The 21,020-nt window shown below is 39.9% G+C and overlaps 1 protein-coding gene across 1 annotated transcript in view; it reads left to right on the top strand.

Annotated features, from left to right (window-relative positions):
- LOC139728094 (uncharacterized) overlaps window positions 1-20,810 on the top strand; it is a 47,015-nt gene extending 26,205 nt beyond the window's left edge. Inside the window, exons 5-14 of the mRNA XM_071639058.1 lie at window positions 868-965; window positions 7,927-7,995; window positions 8,636-8,764; window positions 12,428-12,607; window positions 13,845-13,885; window positions 14,898-15,115; window positions 17,538-17,599; window positions 18,683-18,820; window positions 19,481-19,756; window positions 20,654-20,810. Coding sequence (XP_071495159.1) covers window positions 868-965; window positions 7,927-7,995; window positions 8,636-8,764; window positions 12,428-12,607; window positions 13,845-13,885; window positions 14,898-15,115; window positions 17,538-17,599; window positions 18,683-18,820; window positions 19,481-19,756; window positions 20,654-20,764 — 1,322 coding nt within the window. The 3' untranslated portion in view covers window positions 20,765-20,810. The remainder of the gene's footprint in view (window positions 1-867; window positions 966-7,926; window positions 7,996-8,635; window positions 8,765-12,427; window positions 12,608-13,844; window positions 13,886-14,897; window positions 15,116-17,537; window positions 17,600-18,682; window positions 18,821-19,480; window positions 19,757-20,653) is intronic.
- The last annotated feature ends 210 nt before the right edge of the window (window positions 20,811-21,020 follow it).

Here is a 21,020-nt window from a genome sequence, read left to right as displayed (position 1 = left end):
TGTTCATGTTACCCAAACAAATCTTGTTCTTTTTTCAGTTGCACACAAAGCCCTTATATTGTTCTCCTTTCTCTGTGTTTCTTTAGACCTCGGATTGCTGCAATTTGGTTTTTTGAATGACAGGATGTAATTTCTGTGCAGTGCTGTGATGTTTCATGTAGTATTCTCTTTTTTTTTTCTGAGGCCATCCTACCATGTAGGTAGATTGGCCTGTGAAATTTCCACTGTGGGAAGACCACAATGTTTCATACCAAGTCAGGTTTATGTCGATCTGTGGCAAATGGAGTATTAAGCAGGATGCGCTGTAGTCAAAAGAATTTACAACAAAAATTTCCTTGATTAAACTACTTTTATGTAGCTTACTGTAGATGTATTCATTACTGTATCTTTATTTTTTGTGCTTTTGTTGGCCAAGTGTGTTTTTTTTTTTAATGCAAGGTGCAACATACAGTATGAGTGCACTGTTTCTCAGCATCATTACTGAATGATGATCAAAGGTAGAGTTATTGGGGTTTATGCTTTGTCTTTGCACATCATCCATTCCCATATCAACAACACTCATCAGCAATCATGTTGAAGGCTGTAACACCATAGTCCCATGTGTTCAATAAAGTGTTTAGTTAGGGAAACTGATATGCCCCAAGTGAGTACCATTTCATGTGAAATCATTGGGATTTTAAAGGCTCTGATCACGGAAGAATATTGTACATTCATGTCCACCACACATTTAAAGTGGTCATAAAGTGACTGAGCCTTTTACATTGTTGCTGTCCATCCCCAAGACTTGCTTGAGTGGTAAGAGTCCACACTTAACTGGAAGAAAGCATTTTTGTATGATTGTTTTTGCACTGTTATCATGATCCATAGGGAAGAAGCAAGCACCAGGAGCCCCCGCATCATCTTCCAACAAGAGCTCTCTTCCGCCAAGGCCTGGACCTGGTCATCCTTTATACAACAAGTACATGGTAAGCCCAATGCAAAAAGAAGCTGAATATTGCCACTTCCTTTTTTTTGTGGCATTTGTGTGGCATTTGTGTCCATCTTCAACAAGTTTTCCTTCTCAGAACAGAGTGTGTTAACATCCACCACTTCGCATTTGCTCTTCACTCTTTAGGTTTTACTTGAAACAAGCAATCACTTTTAAAGGATCAGTTTCCTGCCATGATATCATCATTATTTCTATACCTGAATAGTTTGAAAACTTTAGAATGTTTGAGTTATGCTGAAAAAAATTGCAAGATTTAAATGTCTCTAAGTTGACCATCCCTTCCCACCACAGTTATGGCTGTTGATTTGACTTTGGTTCTAGCTATGTATTAAAAGTAGGAAGTGTTTTCTGCAAATTACTGGTTCCCGATTACAAGGATTTGCAATTATCTATAGGTGCAAGTTCATTTTTTTTTTGTTACAGGATGTTGGCAGGCTCAGTGTTCAGGAAGAGGATGATTATATGTCTAGAGGACAGTGTACAGCAGAAAAGATATTAAGTGATGGTCATGAACGAAAATTAATTCTCGCAGTTAAAATGTATAAACATTGTACATGTATCATGTATACCGTAGTGCGTACATGTGTTGAATGAAGATTTGCAATTATCTATAGGTGCAAGTTCATTTTTTTTTTTGTTACAGGATGTTGGCAGGCTCAGTGTTCAGGAAGAGGATGATTATATGTCTAGAGGACAGTGTACAGCAGAAAAGATATTAAGTGATGGTCATGAACGAAAATTAATTCTCGCAGTTAAAATGTATAAACATTGTACATGTATCATGTATACCGTAGTGCGTACATGTGTTGAATGAAGAACCCGTACCTCTACCTGTACTTGCATTATTGGAATGCTGAAAAGTAGCAAGTTGCTTGATTTCTTATCAATCTTCCAGCAGCCTAAAAAGCAGACAAGAGAACCGTTCCCATGCCACATGGTGTAAACAAACTTTGTGGAATTTGGAAAATTGTGGAGAGGTGTGGAGAAGGGCATTAATTTTCTGCTGTGTACATTTTGTACTTTGAATTACTGTATACACCATGATATTTTGCGAGTCTAAATTTTCACGAATCGGGAATTCCTGATGATTTCGCGAGTGGTTATTAAAATTCACGAATGTAGTCTAGTCATGTACTGAGCGGAGAAATATACACGTGTACATCACATTCACATCGGGATCAAAGTAAATATTTTCGCGTGTCTTTAATTTCGCAAATAGCACTTGACTCGCGAAATTCGCGAAAATAAAAACCTCGCTAAATATTTGGCGTATATAGTAATATATCTCATTTGCCTGCTTGAAGCCTTAGATGATTGAATGTAACAATACATCAACAAATTATATGATAGCACCTTTTCATCACCAGTTACAAAGCACTGTGAAGTAACACAGAATGTGCCAATTTTTTTAATGAATTTTCATTAGCGCTGCTGAATGTTGTACAAGTGTTTTACAAGTATACCTCTTCACAGTGATAAGAGGTATACTGTAATACATTGTACATGTCAAAGCGGTTGAAGTGGACCTAATCATCCCTGTAGTAGGTTGTATGTTGAGGCAACAGGCGGCATGACACGACATATGTTTGTCTTCCTAACAACCTTTTCTGTTTATCACTGAGTTGAGTAAACTGTAGGCTGAGTATGAGGGTGGTGTGGTGTTGCGCACCACTACAGATGAACAGAAGTAGGGTACTATGAATGATTAAAAGATTTTCTTTTTTTCCTTTCCATCTAATGCAGAATGCCAAGTAGGTAACCTTGAACATGTTTTGATGCCACAGAAATTGCTTGACACTAAAAATGTTCCTACGTCACTTGAATCAAGCAAGGGGAAGAATGAACAACAACAAAAATCATTAATACTGAAACGTAAAATTCGCTTGCCAAACAAACAAACAAACAAACAAACAAAAGAAATGAGGAGCAATGTGTTTGAAAATCTCAATAAGGATGTTCTGTCAGGAGCCTTTGCAGCATAATTCATGATACTTCTATAATACATGTACTCTAATTTTTGTCATGAAAGCCAATTTGCTTTACTGAATGTTTCTCCAGGTGAATACAGTCTGTTCTGATGTGAGTGAGGGATTTTAAGGGGGACAAGCCTGATCTTGTTTTACATACAAATATTTACATCTAGGTAGTAATATCTGGATTCTTGTATTAGGTCACAGTATTTGGTTTATTGGGCTGTACGTATACATGTAGCGCATCTTCAGTAACTTACCTTTCTAATCATAGGAATTACACGCATGGTTGCCTGGTACTTATTTGTGTCGCAAGTCAGTGGGGTGAATTTCGTGGCCTGCCATTGACAAACACAATGTAGGTTGTACACATAGCTTGCATACATGTACATACTGATGTAATTCCTGACCTTGATGTCTAAAACGCCTGTCAATAACATTGTACATGACAGTATGATTAGTTACAATCATCATCAAAACTGCCCATTAATTTTGTTTATTCGTGGTCGCTATGATACAGGTAGTGCCTGCAGCTGTATTGGTAGTTTCAGTTTCTGTTTTTACTGTGGGTTTGGTACTTGACCAGTCTGAACAGAGAGTTTAAATCTTGTCCGTGCAGCATTGGGGGAGCTTGTGACTTTATGTGTGTTTGTAGTAACTGCAATGTTATTATGACACACCTTGCAAAGCTAGTGCATATTTTGTTTTTCTTAAGATCTTAAGAATTTAAGATTCTTAAGTGTCAACAGATTTTCAACACTCATTCTTGATCATCATTTATGATCTAAATTTTAACAATTTTACTATTATATTTCAACCATTTTCACTATCTTGTTTTTTATGTGTACATTAATTGGTATGCATGCACATATAGTTTAGTGCCTGGAGACTTTTACACCAAATATTAAAATACACAGCAATAAAATCATCATTCTAGACTTTCCAGCTCACAAATTAAATCTTGTGTTTTAGTGCAGACAGCAGTGTACATTTATAGTCTCATGTGTCATGGGTAACTATATGTATACCCCTTGCTGCCCCAAATAATCAACCAAATTGGCAGAAGTCCTGACATGCACATGTGTTACTCAATTCGCCATGTGCGTACATGTAGTCTGCTTGGGGAGGTGCCAGTCACTCCTGTAGCCTAGGTGAGATTACTGTCTAGATACATCTAGATTTGTAGCGGGCAAGACACGACCAATCCCTGTGTAAGATTTGCAGGACTGCACAAACTTTGAAATAAAATCTACAAACACTCGTATCAGAATCAGATCTCCCCAGTCAAAATCCAGGCACTCCTTCCAATGTTTTGTTGCACAGGCTTAGTTTATCATTGGCCCTTTGACCACCCCAGTGTTTGTACTGATGTGCAAAGTACACCGAATAAATGTCAAATTCCTGTTTATTAAACATTGCAGCTCCTCGTAGTCTGTTGCCTACCCTCCTCCTCTGTAGCACCCGCTGCTGAGGTGACTTACTCAGAGGAAATGGTGTCAAGAATAGTACCGGGCAGACTCGATTCTAATCTTGAAGTTTTGAAACCACACGCCACAGATTACTCACCCTCGGGAATATTGCTTGTGCGATAGTCTCGCCGTCCAGACACTCCTGCGTTCACGGAGGCCATTAAATTGTACAATAGTTCCTCTAAACGTGCCAATCAAACTTTTATGAGGTTTGCCTATTTGGCAACTTCGCAATATTGTTGACAATATTCATTTATGTAATGGCAGTTGTTTAAATACTGCAGTGTGAAAATGAACAAGCAATACAATTTTACATTAACTTAAGGTGTGCAGGGAAGTTCAGCTACACTGTACAAACGTGCAGATTTCCAGTAGGTGCCATGCATGATATTTCTAGTACCGGTACATGTGGTGGCTGTGCAGTAGATAGGGAAATGAACACAGGAAATTTGGTTTGCACAAGAAGGGAAAGAAAAAAAGATTACAAAATATAACATGATTACACATGTATAATGAGGAGCAGTCAATGAGACAAAACATTTACCATATCCTGGAGCTTAAATCAGTAAGCCTAGTACACAAGTAGGTTATGGGCTTGTTAGGGATTCTTGTTGTCATCAGAACTTTCTTTTTTTACAATCATCATTCACAAAGAAATACTTTATCTTTTGAAAAATGTCACTTTGTTTTGTGTTTGTTTTGTTTGTTTGCTTTTTTTATGAGAACAGCCCTTTGACTTTTCTGTTTTGGATTCTTTTTTTTTGTGATTTGCATTTGAACACTTCCAATTTCTGTACTGATGTTTGTATCATTGATATTTGATTTGAGCATTGTTCACCGATTTCTGATTTCTTATCGCAAATTTATGAATTTTGAAACAATGGACATTTTCTTTCTTTATAGCTTTATCGGTGAAAAGGAATACAATATATACAAAGCATCAGTATACATTATACATGTAGCTCAATCAACCTAGAGTACAACATTATGAATTAGTAGCCATATATGTATCTTCAGTCATGTTTACTACTGGCATTTTTTTTTTTCAACAACCTGCCATAGCATGTCTGTATGTGCTGGGTTTGAACAGTGTATTAGGCAGAACCTCACCACACTAGAAATGTTTCAGATTGCCACAAAATATGGCAAATATTGAATCAAATCTAGAAATAACCTCTTGACACTGATTAAAATTGACATTAAATGTGATGTGCTGGAAATTAATGGTGGTATTGTGTGTGTCATTTTCCCACACCAGGCTGCCACAAGTATTTTTGTTATTAGTGTCCATGACCTTGTTCAGCCACACCGGAGGTAAAATGTAAATCACGGTACATTTTGTTCATTCAGCATTTCACAGCATGAACATGTACCGGTAGGCAGTTCAGCAGTTGTGTTTACATCCTGTTTTAAGACCACCGTTGGCTCGCCTTCTCCCAATTAGTTATCGCACATCTCAGCCCGACGATCTCACGACGCATACAACACCTGTTTATCACATTCGATCCTGAAGACATTTTCCTTCCAGTTGTGAGTCATTCTCAAAGGACAATTCCACCGTTTTGAGCTGAAATCAAAAGTGAAATTGAAAATACAAACAAAATGACTTTGAAAAACAAAATCGGACATAAGATGAGAAATATGGGGGATTTTGAAGTCTCACATAACAAAAGAGGGATATTAATCTATTCGCAAGCTTTCCAACCATTCTGAGTTTGGAGGAAAGAATCTGAATTTTGACCCATTCCCAGCTCTTGTTTCAACAGGAGTTTCTTATTTTTCTTGATAATTTTACCCTGAGTCACGCTGTTATTGGAACTGCTCTTTCTTCCCTACTTTTGAGCCAAATCATTTTTTTTTTTCAGTCAGAAAGGTTGGGAGGTCTGTCAACGCAGGCAAAATGTAATAGATGAAGCAATGATTTCACTGCCTCACAAGTTTCCACTTGAAGTTTCGCACAAAAACTTCTTGAGACGAAATGATGTTCTCTCTCCCAATGGTTGCAATGTAGTGTTCAACTTGGTGTAATATCCTAGCACATTTCTAGAAAGAGAAAATAACCTGGCATCCCTGAAATGTACCTTTTTATCATGGAAATACCCATATCCGCTTGCAACCAGCATCACTATTTTGTGAAAACACATGAAACTTTGAAATTCCATAACACATGTGTATTTCATGGCCGATCTTAGTGAAACTTGTGTCATTCATGTTCTGTTTGTTTGGTATTACATTATTTTTGAAAGTTAGTTAAAAGTTTGAGTGGCAATCTAAATCATACCAGTTTGTGAAGTCACAGTCTACAATGATATAAGTTTTAGGTACATGGCCCGACTGTATTGTTAGAAGTACAATGTACAGTAGATAATCTTTTGTACGTTTTAGAGACATCAGTCTTCATTTGTATGTTCGTGTAAATGTACTTTTATACTTGCAATAAGTATAGTACAAGCTGTACATTTATGTTCACTTTCACAATGCATCCATATTTACGTACTAGTGATTTCATTTTCATGGTGACTTGCAAAAGGTTGATGACCCACCCTTGAAACCAGGATAAACCCACATGATGCAATCTTGTAAAACCCCTAAGTATTAGAATGGAAAGTTAGTTTTTTAGGGTTCACGTGCAAATGCTTCATACATGTAGTGGGTCCAGTAACCACTTCTGACCAGAGATGACAAAACTGATTACTCATGTGAATGACAATGTCATGTTTTCAGACAATTTTGAAAAATGACTTAATCTTTCCCAGTGTTTCATGTCGTGTATGATGATAGATAATGTGGTCATTGTTTGTTGTTTTTTTTTTGTATACCAAAGTAAAGCAAAAAGAAAAAAATGGTCTAGCTTTACCATTCAAACTGAATTATGTGATTTGAATATTAGAAATTGCTGACATTGCAGTGCTCTATTCCCAGCTTTATCCACAAATAGCCCAGGAAAATTCACAGAAAGATGAATCAGATTTGATTGTATGTCGGTACAAATGTAGTGTCACAGTGTGTTTATGATATGAGCCTTAGCAGTTAAACAGCAATGTTGTTCATATCATCAATAATATGTGTGTCTCGAAATTCAATTTGTCAATCATAAGGAAGAATAGCAGGTTGACTAGTAGCCTGAGTGTCTGTAGTGATTTGTCTTATTTTATGACCTGTCAAATTTCAAATCACTCATGGACATATCTAGGACATGGCAGATTAATGTCATTACGTTTTCCCATCACAGGTTGACATGTGGTCTCGATTAGAAACAGTCTGTCATTTTTCCACAGCATGCCAACAAGTGCATATACATTTTCTTGTATGCTGCTGCTTGAATTTCTGTACAAAGCTGCCTGAATTTTACTAGTATTCCACTACTAGCCAGAACCTTGTGCAGTAGGGAGGTTGGCATGTGCCACTGTAGGGAACTGTACCCCAAGTTGCATTATTTCTTTGTGTTCGAGAGACGTGAGCATAACACTGCAGTATTCTCTGTGCTCTTGATTTGCAGGGATCGGAGCCCCATGGCATTGCGCTGTTTGATTACCAGGGACAAGAAGCCGATGAGCTCAGTTTCAAGGTAGAGAGCAGACTACATCATGTATCACTTTATTTCCTCCTCCCCCCCCCCCCCCCCCCCCCCCCCCCCCCCCGTCTGCTGTACATGATAATTTAAGAGTGAATCATCCATGTGCTACGTCAGCTGTTGCTTTTGTGACACGTTTAGTGTGTCATGCTAGCATAAGTCTGCACTGATTGTAGTGTGCTTTGTCAGGAAATATGTTCTCCACTATGTTCTTATTTTAAAGCAGAAGAGCATTTAAGGACAAGGAAAAATCATGGCAAATATGTTTTAAGTGTTGAATGACAGTTATATATTTTTTTTTCACAGTTTTGTATTAGTACGTGGTTGTCAGTCCTTATAGCTTCCTGCATGCAGAGGAGAAGAATGTGAAGAAATACACCCAGACCTAAATGTCATGATATAGAGATTTAATACTGTCTTTGACAATGTAATACAGAGAAACATATTGACATACATGTCTTGTAATGAATAGATGTTGTATAGATGACTGAATTGAGGTCTTTTGTAATCGCTGCCTACACTGTGTGGTTGTGACCCTATATGACCTTCAGTACAGTTCTTTGTGTGTTTCACCACTCCTTCAGTGAAATGACCTTACACGCAGTCTGCCCTGTCTAATTTCTTTTTTTTCCAGACGGATGATGTGATCATTCTAGTGAAGCGGATCGACTCCGATTGGTTGGTTGGCAAGTGCAACGGCAGGGAAGGAATGTTCCCCAATCAGTTCATCAGAATCGTCAAAGATCTCAATGAAGCTTCTGAGGTGAGTTGCGTGAATCCAAAATCCAGTAAGATTGGAGGGAGATGACATTCACATGGGCAAAGGGGTTAGGGAAAAGAGGGTGTGTCAGTCATTGTAGGTAGGTGGGGAAGGGGAAGTGTTATGTTGGCAAAGGGATGGGGAGAAGGGGGTGTGTCATTTGGGCAAAGGGGTGGGGACTGTGGGGTGTTTTATTGAGAAAAGGGGTGGGGAGAAGGGGGTGTGTCAGGTGGACAGATAGGTGGGGAGAAGGGGGTGTGTTGTGTGGGCAGATGAGTGGGGAGAAGCGGGTGAGTTATGTGGGCAGGGGAGTGGAGAGCAGGGGGCGTGTCATAGGGGTGGGGGAAAGAGGGTGTGTCGGTTGTATGGGTGGGAGAAGGGGGCATATCTTGTGGGCAAAGAGGTGTGGCGAAAATGGGGCACGTCAAGCCCAAGTAGAATGATGATAAACTCCACTTGTAACCAAAGGAGTAGTAGTGAAGGGACTTTCAAGAGACCTTAATTCACCAACAAAAAAAGTTCTACCAGTTTTATTACTCTCTCACAATCTATTCAAAATATTGTGACATCACATTGCATGAGTGCAGCAAGTAAGATATAAATATGGATATCGTGTTATGATAAACAGTTTGGCTTTTGTACTTAAAGAAACTCATAAAAAAGAGTGATTAGATATTGCAAGTTAGATTATGGTTACAGTGGAGTCCCGTTATAATGAAGTCTTTGGGATCGGCAGTTTCCTTTCATTATATTGACATTTTGTTATAATAACTGAACAAATAAAAAACAAAAAACATAGAGTGGATGATGTTGCAGCCCAAATGTTTCCTTTGTTGTAACTGGAATTTCGTTATAACCGTGTTCATTATAACAGGAGTGCACTGTATATGTACATAAAGTATATCATTTGTGTTGTCATTGTCATCATTTTCAGTATTTAACAATCAAATGCCATTATTTACACACACAAAAAAAAAATGTTGTAACATTGCTGGGCAGTATAATACTTCCCCTTATGCAGTCAGGATTCTATTATGTAGGGCTGCGCCTTGATGGATGAAAGCAGATGTAATGACCTGGGCTGTCAAACCATATCCCTCCAAAACCAGAACTAATGGCATGCCAGTGCAACTCTATACAAAATACTTTGCCCAAAAAAAGGAAGGTAGGAAGGACAAGAGGAAGGAAAGAAAGCAAAAATAAAGGACGGCGTCTTCGCTTTTTAGAGAGTTATTCTTCAAGGTTCAAAGCTCACGGTTCATGGCAGGAAGTCTGTATTGTAGCATCAACAACAATAACTCAGTGAAAGACATTTTGCAAGCATGTTGAATTGCAGAAAATCCCACCTTCTGCTCCCCCTCTCCCCCCCCCCCCCCCGAAATATATTGAACCTCCATTTTGTACACTAAAAACAAACCTTACTTGATCTTTAGGTCATAAAGAAATTGATGCTCACACCTGTTAGTGATGCTGTAGATACATGTATGGTCAGTTTGTAGTGAAGTGGCAGTTGGTGTGTTCAGGAGACGGGATGCATTTAGTGTGTACAATGGGACTAAGAAGTGCTCTTTGAGCTAATCCCTACCGAACTGTCAATGCGTTACCCTACAAGGAAATAGGTGCTCAGAGTTTGCCAGATACTTGGCATGCTATTGATGGGAAGTGATTGTAGGATATTGCGAGGAAAGAGTGTATCCTTGTAATTAAAAAAAATGGACTGTTGTCACGTAAAGTGTACATCTACCCTGGAAATCAAATCGGTGTACAGCTAGAATACACAAAAACAGCCATATTCACCTGTGATAGCCCCTGAAAGTAACATATTTTTAAAATCAGTTGTATCTCACAGAGCATATAAATGAATCTTACTCAGCTTGAACACTATGCTTGTAGTCTCACACTTGCATGTCAGATGACACATATCTGCTACATGTATGTCCTCATGTGGTTTACAGCCTGATTTCATAGACCGTGGGAGACCTCAACAGTATTAGGAAACAGTGTGGCTGCTGGTGTAATCTTCGATCCTTACGTATGGAAGCATTTTTTTTTTTGAAACTCGTCACAAGGATTTCCTGCTAATTGATGCTGTATTTGGGCAGAGCTACTGTATGCTTGAGTATAGTTCTACTAAGCAAAGTGGTTTTCTAAAGATTGACCACTACATGTTTATGTTATCTTGAATTTTGTTGTGTAAGTGCTGTTAACAATAGACATTCATGAGGGTGCAATTCGATGTATGTGAAATCACATCAGTTGGATTTATTTTGTAGATCTCCACACAGGGGTCTTCTAAACTCTGAAATACACTATCCAGTGATGGTATGATAATAGGTACGCAATGAGTATGTGGTGTTTGCCTTGATGGCACTATCTTGCTGTTATACAACACCTAAAAAGATATGTCGATTGGTCCTCACATGACGTGTAGTTAATAAGTTCCATTGCATGCCGCTTTGGTTGCCATTTCTGAGCTTAATTCAAGAATCTGTGTGGATCACATAGAATATGTTGAAGTCCAAGGTGTTGTATAAAACAAATAGTGTATGGTCTTTACTCGTGTAATAAAACAAGACTTGGCACTCGATGAAAGATGAGGTGCACTATTCAATAAGGGGAAGCCTCATTGACTAAAGCACCTTTATCTTTCACCTTGTGCAAAATCTTGTACCATCGCACTCATGACCATTCACTATTTGTATACTACTCCCAGACAGTGGTAATGTGTGTGGTTTCTGCATCGAAAGTTTCTAGTATGCACCGTATCGTGGCTGTGACTTAATTTTAGATGAAGTCTAAAACTGTCTCTTCCTGCTCTCCTGTGGTTAGCAGCCACAAAACCAAAGATAAGGGGAGACAAATGTGTGGTTCGGATAGGATATGGTGCTAGAGAGACATCTCACTCTAATAATGTGTCGGCTAAGGCAGGAGGGTGCTCAGTGCTTTTATAATGAGAATCTTTTCTAAATGCTGTGCCACACTGTAGTGTAATGCTTGTATTATCAATCGAGTATTGTAGGGCTACAATGTATGTTTCAGGGTTTTTTGTGGTTTTTGTTTGTTTGTTTTTGTATTGCCTAGAATACACTTTATTTCATTCCTGTATGGTCTTCCTGACAACTTTTAAAGTGCTGGCAAGATAAATGAGATGTTGATTTTCAGCACTAACTGTAAATTTCAAACTACATAGCCATGCTGATTGGTATAAACAGATGTAGAATCACAGATGAATTACCGGTAGCTGTTTTAGCAAGGAAATTGTAAGGCAAATTGACAGATTGCAGCCAACTCTGTGTGTATGTCAAATCTATTTGGCCCTAGTCAATATTTGACTCGCATGATGTAATTGAAACCCATGTCATTGTTTGGATCTTAGACTCTACTTCAACTCATTCAGAAATTTGACATTATGTGATTTCCAGTCATGCAAAGTTTACTCTACTTGAAACGTGTAGCCCTACAGTTGTATTCATATTTTGCATCTGAGGTTATTGAGAGAGAGAAACAAGGTAAAAAGTTTTATTGCCAGCTTAATCTTCACTCGTGTTTCTAAATGTTTCAAAGAGTGTCTTCTTCTGCTCCCCTTCAGCTTACCACAGAGGAGATGGTTCCATCTTTAGTCCCATGTATAAGTTTTTATGTGCTTCTTTTTTGTTTCCGCCACAGAGCGAGTATGACGGTCCCCTTGCAGTAGCCCTGTACAGCTTCCAGGCATCGGCTCCAGACGAAGTGTCTTTTGAAGGAGGCGACAACATCAAGCTTTTAGGAACGGTGGGCACGGTCTGGTTACGGGGTGAAGTGAAAGGAAAGACAGGAATCTTCCCATCCAACCACGTCGAAGTCATAGTAAGTGGAAGCATGGTTTCGTACTACATCAGCACTTTTACCACTGCAGTTGTAGTGACAATATTTAACTCTTAAAGTGGACTTTAACATGATAATCGTTAAGAAAATGTTTTGAAGGAGTCAGCCCATAGGGGTTTCTTCCTGTCCATCATAATTACATAGCTAGACCTGCTGTTTGACTTGCCTTCAGAGAAATTCTGTGTGGCATTTACTGGTTATACACATTCTCAAATAGACCCAGTCATGCTCTTTGCAAGGCTATGCCATTAGACACTGTATGATTTTGTCACACACATACAGATTAACTTTTGACTTGCAGCATCTTTATTTGACACATACACAATGTGTACTTGTAAAGGAAAAGTGATGATGTGATTTTTAGCACTTTACGCAAATTACAGTCGGTCCATGGTTGTTACACGTGAATTAGGCAGTGCCCAACCTCATGCATTACTGACATGACTTGAGCATTGTCACATGGTGTGCCTGCATAAGATTCCATTCCAAATTACGAGCATGCAAGAAGCAGGCTACGTGTATTTAAAGGGACTGTTTTTGAATGTTTCTAGTTTGAAAAAAACAAAAACAAAAACAAAAACAAAAACAAAAACACACACACACACACACAACAAAACCTCTCACGCTCTATTGTCTTTAACATGCTAACAGACTCTGAGATATTGTATAAAATGAATCTGAAAAAAAAGAAGAAAAGTGTGATAGTCTGACAGGATTAATGATTACTGTGATTATAAGGATTAATAATGATAATAATAATGATAAAGTACATTTATAATGCGCCATACCTATCATTACTGATACTCTCGGCGCTTGAGATCCTGTAAGATTCAACACATGCTGTGTTAATCTTGCTCATTATTTGAATACACCCATTCAGCAAATGATTCCTGATAGCCATGGTTTCATAGATCTCCTGAGGGTAGCTGCGTAGTCTTCCCAAACTTTCTGTTTGCCAGAGTATTTATTGTGATTGTTTGTTTTTCATACATTTGAGCAACACCATACAGCTCAGGTAGCAAAATTAGGTAATGTCTGTATGTCGGACAGTATCTTTAACATCATGGAGTATATGCCTTTTGGCACACATCGATCTGCATGTTCTTCTAACTAAGTTTGTACAGTATAGCAAACTCATGTGAATTTAATGAGCCAGATTCGTTGCATGTTGATACATTCGATCATGAAATTTAATTGCGTTAATCAATGTTTATTGCAGATACCGCTGCCGACGAGTTCTCCGTCGAGAGAAGGTGGCAGGTGAGTACGTGGATTTCTTGCCTGGAGAAACATTCAGAGCATGCATGCATGTTTGGCTTGCTTGTCCATGGACAAAAATCTTTGCCTTTGCCTTAGATCGTAAATACTTGCTGGGTCACCTGTTTATAAATTCCTTTGGCAGGTTTTCCTTGAAAGTAATTCCTTTTCCTGTGATCGTAAATCCTTGCTGGTTTAACACTTTTTTGTGTGTGTTTGTCATGGAAGAAAATATGCAAGGTTCATAGAGTAGAGTTATATAGACGCACATGAACACAGATATTTATAATGTGTATGAGGGATAGCAAATGCAGACAGTATGTTATACACTGATTCATGTATATTTACGGAATGTGCAATGTTTCCCAGATTCATAAACATACACAGGAAGTAGTAAAACTCCAGACAACATGTATGAAAGAACAAAAGTAAAAGCTTGGCAGTTTATAATCAGTGTCACACATGGTACTGATCAGCTTGCCTCTCGTGGGAGACCAGAATATAGTGAAGAGAGAATGCACCAGAGCAACTCTTTGTGTCAAGAGTGAAAGATCCTTCACATTTCTTTCATTTTCACTATAACAATGACATGCACTGAGAGATTCAGTCGAGGATGTGTTCATGGAAGTGAGAAATTTGATTTATAGGAACTATTGCAATATGTCGTGCCCATTGTGTCCCGCGTTACTAATGAGGAAATGTGCTTTTGTGTGACACTTCCCATGAAACTCTTTGCTTTGAGAGAGGTCTCATGGCCAGACTGGTATTAAAGTGTATCTTCGAGCATTTTAGTTGTGGTTTTGTTTTCATTTGAAAGGGACGTGCATGTTTAATAGCCATTATGGTATGACTACACAGTGGTACTTGTGCCATTGTGAGCAAATGAGAGAAGTGTTAAAGTTACATGTAAGTCACGTCAGTGAGACTTTAACTATAATGTAAATCCTTTTTGTCGGCAGTGAAAGCAACAACAAATAAATACAGAGTTTTGTTCTTGTCATATGTTTCATTACAGTGGACCACGATGCATAGCCAAGTACGAGTATTCCAGCAGTAATGCCGATGATCTGCAGTTCAGCGAGGGCGCCGTGATCAAGCTCACGCAGCGCGTCGCCAATGAGTGGTACAGGGGCGAGCTGGACGGGAAGTCTGGCATCTTCCCGGCGGCGTTTGTGGATGTGGTGGAAGACTTGCCCCCTGGCGCTGGCTCTAGCCCCCCTTCACCCACCACAGGTGTGTACCATCATCAGTTGGTCGACACTCCTGGAACCCATTTCACTAGATGCCTTCACTGATGAGTGTTAAACCCACCTTGCATATGACAAAGGGGGGAGGGGGCATGTATGCTACTCAGTTTTGTAATCTGAAAGAAGAGAAAGTAAGAGTACATCCAGACGCGTTGATGTGGGATAAGCATGTGCTGCTAGAACCCCCACCTAGCTGGATGATTTCACTTTCTAAACAGTTGTCAAGAGAAGCTTGTTCTACTTTGCTTGTTATACCCCCGCCAAACGAAGTTTGAAGGGGGTATCTAGGAATCAGCGGACGGTCGGGCGGGCGGTCGGTCGGTCGGTCGGGCGGTCGGTCGGTCGGGCGGTCGGTCGGTCGGGCGGTCGGTCGGGCGGTCGGTCCGTTGCAAATCTTGCGTCGCGAACTACTTCCTCAGTTTTCAACCGATTCCCATAAAACTTGGCACAGATGTGTGCCTTGGGTTGTAGATGTGCAAGACATATTTTTGACAGTACCCAAAAGTACGTTGCCATGGTAACGGCATATTATGGGCAAAAATGGGTACAAATCTTGCGTCGCGAACTCCTCCCACAGTTTTTGATCAATTTTTATGAAATTAGGTACAGATGTTCGTCTGAATATGTTAATGTGCAAGACACATATTTCCGCAGTGGCAAAATGTGCGTTGCCATGGTAACGGCATGTTATTGGTAAAATATAGGGCAAAATGCTTCATGGCAAAACTGCTTCATCAGTGTTCTTCCAATTCTCATGGAATTCATATTGAATGTTTGTCTTCGGATATAGGTCAGCATGACACATTTCTTGACAGTGACAAAAAGTATGTTGCCATGGTAACAGCTCACATATTATGAGCCAAAATGATGGAAAATTTTGTGTTGCAAACTACTTCCTCAGTTTTTGCCCAATTTCCATGAAACTTGGTACAGATGTGTGCCTTTGGTTGTAGATGTGCAAGACGCATTTTTTGACAGTACCCGAAAGTACGTTGCCATGGTAACGGCATATTAATGGCAGAAGATCAAGGAAAGATCTTGCGGATTTAACTACTTCCTCAGTTTTTTGACCAAAGCTTATGAAATGTGGCACACACCTTGATCTTGGTGGGAAGATGTGGAAGACATATTTTTCGGACGTGTCGGAAGCTGCGTTGCCATGGTAATGGCATATAAATGGCAGAAGATCAAGGAAAGATCTTGCGGATTGAACTACTTCCTCTGTATTCGACTGAAGCTCATGAAATGTGGCACACACATTGGTCTTGATGGGAAGATGTGCAAGACATATTTTTTGGACGTGTCGGAAGCTGCGTTGCCATGGTAACGGCATATTAATGGTGGAAGATCAAGGAAAGATCTTGTGGATTGAACTACTTCCTCAGTTTTTGACAAAAGCTTATGAAATGTGGCACACACAATAGTCTTGGTGGGAAGATGTGCAAGACATATTTTTCGGACGTGTCGGAAGCTGCGTTGCCATGGTAACGGCATTAACTGTAAGTGGCAGAAGATCAAGGAAAGATCATTCCTTGGGTAAGACTGTCGTCACGGGGCGGGGGTATTAATCACCTTAAGTGATATTTCTAGTTTGTTTTGTTTTTGCTTTTTTTTTTTGGGGGGGGGGGGTGGGTTGAGTTTTTCAAAAGTAGGGAACTCATCATCCAATGTTGGAATTGTTATTCTCCAATCACTGAATAGATGGTATCCTCATTTTTACCATTAGAGACAGATATTATTTTTTCAGGGTCTTTTCTCCAAGACTCACCTTTTGAATGCAAAGTGAAATAGTCATTTTTTTTTTGCATTGTTTTGTTTCTCAGCAAGAAATAGCAACTGAGCACAATTAATGGAAATTGCCTTGTACTTTCCTAATACTGACCATTTCCGATATGTTAAATCTATGGAATATGCAATCTCTAAGACATGTAATATACCCGGTACATTTTTTTTTTCACCACAGCCTCCATTCAATGACATTGATCAGAGTAAAACCATTCTATCTTGCGTGTGGTCGCAATATGCTTGACACTTTGTTGGGCAGATATTACACGTTCCGACACTGCCTGTCTAACAAGGGCTTTTGTGCATTGCCAACTGCTGTATAAGCTTGTAAACACATATTTAAACTTGCTTTCCATGTGTAGCACCATCATATGTTGGAGTGAATCAGCAATACCATCTCAAAGAGATTTGAAATGATATTAGGATATTGAACAAGATCTGCAACCAGGTATTTCTTGTCCATCTTGTGTGAAACAAAATACGTCTGTTTCTACTTCTGGTTTCTGTTCTGTACATTGAAGGTTGTTGAATGTTGATGTTTGAACCACTGATTCTTGATTACCTTTCCAATTGCCTGAGAGTATTAGAGTGTAAAATCCTCTTTGTGTTTTCTCATTGTGCAGGAAATGAAGTTCGTGCACTGTTTGACTTTGATGGAGCAGATTCTACGGAACTGAGTTTGAAGGTAAATGATGTTCATTGTTGATAATAATATCAGTATAAAAATGACTTTTTGATGCAGTTGTCAGGAACAAGTGAACATCAAAGTTTTATCTGACTCAATATTATTATCATCTATCCTATTTACTTCAGGGGGAAAAAAAAGATGAGAAAGTCATTTCCTCATTGCAGTCTTGAAAACCTCATTTCTAATTGTTGCATTGTAGCTCAACCTGTTGAGGACGTGCTGATTTTGCTACAACACACATTTCCCATAGACGCTTGCCCGAATATACTTGGGACTCGTCCTCAATGGGTTAACTGCAATGAGGACCTTGCGATATTTTTTATTTTCCAATTCGGCTTTGAACCTCAATGCCACTCTGTATCCATACCACTCCTTGCCAAGTTGCTCTGCAAGAAGGTCTAGCTGCTCAGATACAGTAGCTTTCAAATTATCCCAATCATTTCTGCTCATGTTTATTCTCACCACTAGTATTTATGAAATATGTTGAAATCATCATCTTCATGACCATCATCGTCATAGACACAAATTCCTTGGTTGTTATCATAATTTTCATATCATTGTCATCAGCCTGAATATCTTCATTGGGATGTCACTGCCCTCTTTTGATGTTTTGTCAGATTTGAATACTGTATTTGCGTGTTTGTTTACCACACCCATGTAAAAACTTCACCCCCCCCCCCCAAGTCTAGCGAGTGTATTTTAAAATGAGAAGTATATGTTTGTACTTGTGACATTTGCAATTACATCAGAATGTATTGATTTTATGATTTGCCGTTTTGAGGATCTGAAATGTAGAGATACAGGTGTACCATCTACCTTGGTCCAGAATGTAACCTGTTGCACATCTGCTGTTAGGATGATCTCTTGCCAATATGTACTGTTTTTATCATAGAAAGATATTGCTGTTAGCATGTAAAAACTGCACCCCCCCCCCCCCCCCCCCCCCCGCCCCCCGCCGCCAAAAATTGTGGGTGTTCCCCGTGCGGAAGAAAAGGTGCTGTCAGTGCACTGGTACGTAGCATACCCACAAGGTTACACAGTTTACAGATGCTCTTCAACAATGTATTTCTCCCACTCCAGGAAGGGGACAAGGTGCGGGTGACGGCCCAGGTTGGTAGCGAATGGTTGGAGGGAGAGGTGAACGGCAAGAAGGGCAGGTTCCCGGCCAGCTTTGTGGACAGGGTTCCCACCGGTCTTCCACAGGCTGCCGACCCACGGGTAAGCTGAGCAGGGAACACTGGTCTGCCTAGAGTTCATATCACAGTGTCCAGCAGCAGGTTTTTGTGTTCATGCCATGTAATAGTGCAAGAGATTGTGATTACCAAGTGCTCAGATGTCTTAAATCAATGTGTCATATTCTAGTTGCATTACAGCAGGACTTCATTCTAATCCTGCAATGTCCCAAATGTGATACAATCTTTTCAGAATCATTTGAACAAATTCAAAGAAAGACTTTCCATTTTACTGTTAGAATATGGCCAAACGTAGTAGCATAAGCACTTGTGAGTCCTCCAAAAGTGTGAGTCAGATTATGCCTGTCAACTTGGAAGCCATGTATTTGTGTAAGTCTATGTCAATTACTTGCAAAAATTACAAGCAACAAGTACTGTTTTTCGTAGAGGCCCTCAGTAATGCTACTTTTCAAATGAGAGCAACAGATGGTAAAAGCAGTGGCGGATTCAGGTATGGGCGCACCGGGCATGCCCCCCCCTTTATTTTTTTGTTTAAATAACAAAAATATAAAGACAAAAATGAAAGGGGATGCATTATTTTGCCCCCCCCCCCTTTCAGAATTCCTGGATCTGCCCCTGAAACAGGCATGGATTTCAGGTAGTTGGAAATTGGAGGTAACAAAATTTCATCTCGTCCAATGTCCAGCTGCAGAATTCTGGAGTAGAGCCCCACTGTGTGGTGTCCTTCGACTTCGACGCCCAGAACGATGACGAGATCAACCTGAAGGCCGGCGAGAAGATCACGCTGCTGGAGAGGATCGGGGACGACTGGGTCCGCGGCAAGATCGACTCCAGGGAGGGCATCTTCCCCCTCTCCTTCGTCGACGTCATCATCGATCTTCCTTCCGCAGGGGCCACCGCCTCCGAGGGCAAGGCTCTCTACGACTTCATGGCCGAAGCGGACGACGAGCTGTCCTTCAAGGTGAGATTCAGCGAGGTAGTGTTAGTGCCGGTATGCTGTAGTCGTGAGATGCTATCTCGACTCGCTGTGAGATCTTATGGCTGAGAGGATTATAGCAATTAATGGCCGTGTTCTAGTGCTAAAAAATGAACCAAAGCAAACCAATCCAAAGCATACTGTACCATACTGTGCCAGATTTGGAGCGTTCGAGCGCACTGTGGAGAAAGTGTACCTCATGAGTTATTTCTAGAGGGGGTCATACATTTTGTAGCAATATGGTCATTCACCTTGTGCACTTACAGATGTCCCGAACAAAGGAATGAAGTCTTGTCATTATGACGTATGTGCATATTATGCGCATTCTTCTCTTGCCAGCTTTGTTACGGTTTTAGTACGCTTTTGGAACACATCGGGAAGTGGTCCACTTTTAGCTCACTATAGTACGGTACGATTCACTTGAGGAGAGTTTGAATGCACCCTGTGTTTATGTCATCCAGATTTGATGTCAAAGCCAGAGAGTGCATCCGTGGAGTATGTAAGGTTTCGTGGGAATATTAAAAACAGAAGAAAGTCATTTTTGTATGCATTGCTGGCATTTAAAAAATACTCCCCATTCAAAGATGAATTTGAACTGAAGTGCAGGTCTTTTATACTTGTACAGTAATTGTTCCCTGATGCTAATGGCTTCGCAGCTTTGTGAGGTCGAAGATCTGCTTAAAGCTCTTCAGTTGCACCATTCGCTTGAAGCAGTTTTTCAAATATACATCATACTTTGTGTATCTATATTGTCATTTAGGTTAGTGGAATAGAATACTTGAATTTCTTAGTTTTTTTCATTGCATTATCGTTGGTTTTAGGAGTTTAACAAACAAAGACAAGCTAACATTTTTATACATTTGCTTTTTTTCTCTCTCTCAGACTGGTGATGTAATCAAGATTACTGAACGGGTGAACGACGAGTGGTTGCAGGGCACACTCAACGGCAAGTCAGGCCGATTCCCCGCTGCGTTTGTAGCCCTGTCATCGTGAGACCGGCCCTTGTCGTGCCCAGCCAGTCATTCGCACCCAACCCACCCCACCCACCAGACACAGTATTGAAATGGAACATTAAAAATCCACTTGTAACTCGCATTGCACCGTGTTTAGCTTTCATACATCGGATGTATTATAGACCATGCATGAGCAAATTCAAAGAATCATTTCGCGTGGTACGTTGCACAGCTTGGAAGTTTATGAACACTACCTACACATGGGATTGCAAACTCGCTATACAGTCTTTGTACAT

Source organism: Diadema antillarum, unplaced genomic scaffold (assembly GCF_040938485.1).
Source record: "Diadema antillarum isolate AM-2024a unplaced genomic scaffold, OU_Dant_1.0 seq00000163_RagTag, whole genome shotgun sequence".
Classification (NCBI taxonomy): Eukaryota; Metazoa; Echinodermata; class Echinoidea; order Diadematoida; family Diadematidae; genus Diadema; species Diadema antillarum.
Note: the sequence above shows the minus strand (reverse complement) of the source record. Positions and strands in the feature narration are given on the sequence as shown.